The sequence below is a fragment of the Vigna unguiculata genome, chromosome 4, assembly GCF_004118075.2.
Source record: "Vigna unguiculata cultivar IT97K-499-35 chromosome 4, ASM411807v1, whole genome shotgun sequence".
NCBI lineage: Eukaryota > Viridiplantae > Streptophyta > Magnoliopsida > Fabales > Fabaceae > Vigna > Vigna unguiculata.
In genome coordinates this window covers 5,995,428-6,001,381 of record NC_040282.1, presented here as the reverse complement: position 1 = coordinate 6,001,381, position 5,954 = coordinate 5,995,428, and the positions used below count along the sequence as shown (strand labels likewise).

Here is a 5,954-nt window from a genome sequence, read left to right as displayed (position 1 = left end):
AACTCAGAAAACACGAATCTTGGAAAGTACGTGATCAAATCAAACAAAGAAAATAGTTTATCTCCATTTTTAATTTACAAAAGTTGTCAAATTTTAGAAAATTTTATTATTTGGACAACTTCATATTTATTACCTCCCCTTTCAAATACATTCAAATTAAAACAGATATTTCTTATAATAATTATATAATTCTCCTAATTCAATACTTCTAAACCACAAGTTTAATGATAATAAAAACACTAGAAGTCGAATCAGAGAAGTAAAAGGAAATTTGAAAAGGTATAGGATAACAAAGTCATTGATATGAACTCAAGAAACTTTCTACATTTCTTACATGATCAATGTTCATAGAACTTAGTATAATAGCCGAAAATTTAGACTGATCACGACAGAGATAGTAATTGCTATAAAACTACAGACATTTGATTATGATATAGTGAGGATAGGGCCTATATATATATATATGATATATGAACAATGAATGCATAATTAACCTCAGAAATCAGAATCAACAGAAACCAAATAATGGGAATTCCAACTGTGTTAGCTTTACCATATGCAGCACAAGGGCATGTGAATCCCATGATGACGTTCTCACAGAAGTTGGTTGAGAATGGATGCAAAGTAATTTTTGTGAACACAGAGTTTAACCACAGGAGAGTGGTGAGTTCCATGGTGGAGCAACAAGATGAAGAATCAGTGCTGAAGTTGGTATCAATCCCTGATGGTTTAGGACCTCATGATGACAGAAACGATCAGGCCAAGCTTTGTGAGGCCATTCCAAAAACCATGCCAGAAGCACTTGAGAAGCTCATAGAGGATATTCATGTAAAAGGTGAGAGTAGAATCAACCTCATTGTTGCAGATTTGTGCATGGCTTGGGCTTTGGATGTTGGAAGGAAAATGGGAATCAGAGGAGCAGTGTTGTGTCCAGCATCAGCAACTATTTTCACCTTGCTGCATAGCGTCCCTATGCTTATTCATGATGGCATTGTAGACTCTGATCTAGGTAACAATATTATAATTTCATTTTAGACTCTGATTTAGGTATTAAGATTAAAAAATGAACTTTAAACCTATTTTAATCTTAAAATATTTGTATTGACTTACATGTAGTTGAACGTGCACAAACACTCCTTAATTTTGTTAAAACTCTTACCAAATAACTTTGTTCCCTAATCTCATATATTTGTGCCTCCTAAATTTTGTTTTACTCAATTATTTACTTTTATTTTTAAAGGTTGTACGAATAAGACTCAAATAATTTTTTAATTGTCTTTACTAACTTAAAGTCTTAAATGTCACTGCACACTTATATGATATAAACTCGTTATATTTTTAGTCAACGTAAAATCTTCGACATATACAATATATTGCGTAAGCTAATTATTTTCTTTTTTCTGTCGGTATTTTTCATTGAAGGATTAACATCAACGACAGACAGAAGAATTCGGATTTCGCCATGTATGCCTGAGATGGACACAGAAGACTTTTTCTGGTTGAATATGGGTGAGCCAAAAACTGGTAAAAAAGTGCTCAAGTATTTGCTGTATTGTGCAGAACATATTCATTTGACAGAATGGTGGCTTTGCAACACCACACCTGAACTTGAACCTGGGACATTATTGTACATGCCGAAGATCCTCCCAATTGGGCCATTGTTGAGGAACAATGATAATGATAATAACAAAAGTGCAACTACAAAATCAATGGGACAATTCTGGGAGGAAGATCACTCTTGCATGAGTTGGCTAGATGAACAAGCTCATGGTTCTGTGGTGTATGTTGCATTTGGAAGTTTCACTCTTTTTGACCAAAACCAATTCAATGAACTTGCCCTAGGACTAGACCTCACCAACAGAACTTTTCTTTGGGTTATAAGAGAAGACAATAAAATGGAATACCCTACAGAATTCAAAGGGCACAAAGGTAAGATAGTGAGTTGGGCTCCTCAACAAAAGGTTTTAAGCCACCCTGCCATAGCCTGTTTTGTGACTCATTGTGGTTGGAACTCTACCATGGAAGGTTTGTCCAATGGGGTACCTTTCTTGTGTTGGCCATACTTTGGAGACCAACTTTCCAACAAAACACATATTTGTGATGAGTTAAATGTTGGATTGGGGATTGACAAAGATAAAAATGGAGTTGTATCACGAGAGGAATTGAAAAATAAAGTGGAACAGTTCTTTAATGATGATGAGAACATGAAATCTAGGTCTATGGTGTTAAAGGAGAAAGTGTTGAACAACATAGCAAAAGGAGGAACATCCTATGAGAATCTTAAGAAGTTTGTGAAGGAGATAGAAGAATAAGAGTTGACATTGTGTGAATATGTTAACTCTAGATCTGGATTAGTGTGTTTGTATACCATGTAGTTTATGTATTTCATATGCAGTTATCTTCGGCTCAAGTTTAGCTTTTAATTACTAATGAATTATTTGCTTGTGATAAAAAGAATGTAACAAATTTATGACCATGTGTAAATCCTGTATTGTTTGTTTCTATGCCCATTATATATATATATATATATATATATATATATATATATATATATATATATATATATATATATTACCAATAAAACACATAAAAAAGACAAGTAATTAAAAAAATATATCGTAGTAAATTAAATTAAGATATGTGTCTAATTATAATAATAACAATACCATTATAATAATATCTCATAATACAACAACTATATATAAAGAGATACACATTTTTTGTGTTCTCTTTTGTTTTTACAATTTTATCCTCTTAATTATTATTTGTTAAATTTAAACGATTATTCATAATAAAAAATTATTTGTCAGTTTTATCATTTTACTAATTTTAGTAACTATTTTTTAATTCAAATTAAAATAATTACACATATATATAAAATGAACAACAAATAAATAAAAAGTGTAAATAATTGATATATGATCTCGTAGTACATAAATGTAACATGTGTGTCTAACTATAATAATAATAATAATAATAATAATAATAATAATAATAATAATAACAATAATAATAAACAATAACAATAACAATAATTAATAATAATAATAATAACACTAAAATAATATTGATAAAAAAAATAATAATAATACAACTACATATATAAAGAGATAAACATTTTTTGTGCCCTTTTTTGTTTTTTTAATTTTATCCTCTTAATTATTATATTTTAAATTTAAATAATTATTTATAATAAAAAAATAATTTTCAGTTTTATTATTTTACTACTTTTAGTAACCATTTTTTTTGCATTGAAATAATTTTTCAAATGTAAAGATAAATGAACAACAAAACAAATAAAAAGTGCAAGGCAAGTACATTAAACATTTACTTAAGCCCGCATTTTGATCTTGAAAGCTTTATGCGGACTTAATTGGGATGCGAACTTATAAAATTTTAACAGTCATATTACAATAAGAAATATTATGGGTCATATAATTATAATATGGAATATTATGAGGGTTAAAAATTTGTAAAAAATTTAAAAAAATAGGAGAGATATAACATATGTGATAAATATAAGAGATATGTTACAAGAAGAACTTATTATTTTATTTTATTCATATACTTTATCTCTCTCTCTCTCTCTCTATATATATATATATATATATATATATTATATAACTATATATAAAGGAGATTCCCTCTTTTGTGTCCACATTTCATAATTCCAACTTTACCCTTTACAATTTAATTATTTATTAAATTTTTTAAAATTAACGGTTACTTTTACAAGTTTTTATAAAACTATTTATTTATCTCCTTCTTCTTTTTCTCCTACTATTCATCAACAATTATTTTTCTCATATTTTATCCATACATTTCACTTTAATTTTTATAAATATACTTTTATTTTTTTCATTAACTTAATAACATTATAATATCATCAATTATTAATATAATCCGTACACACAGGCGCAATAGCGCCTTGTTTACGCTAGTATATATATAAACAAAATGTAATAGAATATAAAGTCAAATTGTAAGGCCCATTAAGATTGCTCCTTATCTTTCTGCCCTAAACTAAAAGGGCTGTCCTTGTAAGTGGACCTAAGGACTGGCCCAGTAGATAAAAAATCAATCTTAGTTGCCCTAAGTCTCATTTTCCATTTATTTCAGAGAACCTAAGACTACAGCCGTCAACCCCCTCCGCTAGGGTTTGCTTCCACTGTCACGTTGAGTTGAGAGAACTTATACTCCATGTAAGTATCCTTCCAACCGTGCTTGTAGTTCTGCTACGGTTACGTTGAGTAACTCATTCTTCCCCTGTTTCTCTTTTCTTTCCAGCACCTTGAGTCGCCCCTTGTGGTGCCATTCTCCGCTGTTTAGGGACGAGGCCTTGTGCTAGCCATTTCCAGGTAGGGAAGCTAAGACCTTACTCATATGTCCCGTTTCCTTCGTTGTTTGGCTGTTGTTTCGAGTTTATGTGGCGGGTGTGATGCTATTTTGGTTTTGAACGCTTGAAACTGTTGTATGAATCTGTTGCTTGGGCTGGAGCGAGGGACTATTGCAGGAAAACAATGGCAAGACCTGCTAATCTTGCCCAAGCGGGCCAGTCTCGCCTAAGCGAGATGAACAGGGACTCACCCAAACCCTCCTTACACGAAAGGTCGCCCAGGCGACCCACTCTTCATTTTGAGCGAGCGAGTATCTCGCTCAGGCGAGAGCGGTCTCGCCTAGGCGAGATCCCGCATTGGTTTCTGGATGCTTTTTTTAGCCCTCGCCTAGGCGAAGGGGGCTCGCCTGAGCGAGCACGTATCGCCTGAGCGAGACCCTTTAGCCTGAGCGAGGGGTTGGGCGAGGCAGTGCACTGTTTGGATGCTTGTTTATTCTTGGATGATTGGTATTTGGTTGGGTATGAATGTTATGATGAGAAACATGTATATAATGGAGTATTATGTATGCGTGGCATGATTTCATGAATTGTAGATGATGGGTTTGGTATGAAAATTGGCATGCGAACTAAATGAGATGGGTATTATTAAAGTGGCATGATAACGAGATGAGTTGAATCCTATGTGCATGGATGGATTATGATGAGTTGGAATGAGTTGGACCTGGAAACATGAAAGGTATTGGCTTTAAAGGTTGACATAATGAATATATCCTTGCATGGGGAATACTATTTGATTGTGTGATCATATTTTGTCTGTGTTAGTGCATAAGTCCTTGAGGTCTCTAGGTGAGACTTTCAGGGTCACGCTTCAGTGGTCGGGACGTAATTCCATGGCCCCTGTTAGTGGGTGTCCATGGTGGTGCCCCATCTATATAACTAGGTAAGGATTCAAGGTAAGGTTGCATTCTGACACTCTAAGGAGTCAGTTAGTCTCACCTAGAGTGGACTGACTCTTGTGGTGAGAGTAGCAGGAGGCCTGAAATCTTCTAAGGGCTAACCTTGTGGTGAGGAAAATTGATTTATTGTAACACTGTAACACATAGCTCGGGGGAGAGCAGAGGTATCCACCACAAGTGCAAGCATCCGCTGAATCCGACCAAGTTATATGTATCCGGATGAGTCAAGTCGAGTCATAGTGTATTGCTTGATGAGTCATAACATGCTTGGTTGAATTGAGTGTATGATACTGTGAAATTATATCGGACTTGATGGATGAAATATTTTGTGCTTTAGCTTACCCTACTTTTATTTGTTGTGTGTTCTGCTGTGTGGTACTTTCTTTTGCGATGATCATTAACTTGTTGATGTGAGCAGATGCGAGGAACACCCGCGGACAACAGGGAGGTGATGGTTCCGCTGCATGATCTGCATGGGATGGATCTTGGTTTTCTTTAGGGCTTTGTCCCATGTATCTCGTTATGCTTTATTTTCTCTACCCGTATTTGTTAGACTTTTCAACTGTCTTCTTTCGGCATCATGGTGTGCCCAGCTTGTAGGGGTTGGGTTAAGGACCCCAAGACTGCTATATCGTACTATTTGTGTGTGGCGTTTCTTTTAA

The 5,954-nt window shown here is 33.9% G+C and overlaps 1 protein-coding gene across 1 annotated transcript; it reads left to right on the top strand.

Annotated features, from left to right (window-relative positions):
* The first annotated feature begins 477 nt into the window (after positions 1-477).
* Positions 478-2,484, top strand: LOC114181540 (UDP-glycosyltransferase 83A1-like). The gene is made up of 2 exons (XM_028068015.1): positions 478-1,009; positions 1,423-2,484. The coding sequence occupies exons 1-2, from the start codon at positions 526-528 to the stop codon at positions 2,310-2,312; spliced, it is 1,374 nt and encodes a 457-aa protein (XP_027923816.1). The 5' UTR covers positions 478-525; the 3' UTR covers positions 2,313-2,484.
* Positions 2,485-5,954: the final 3,470 nt, after the last annotated feature.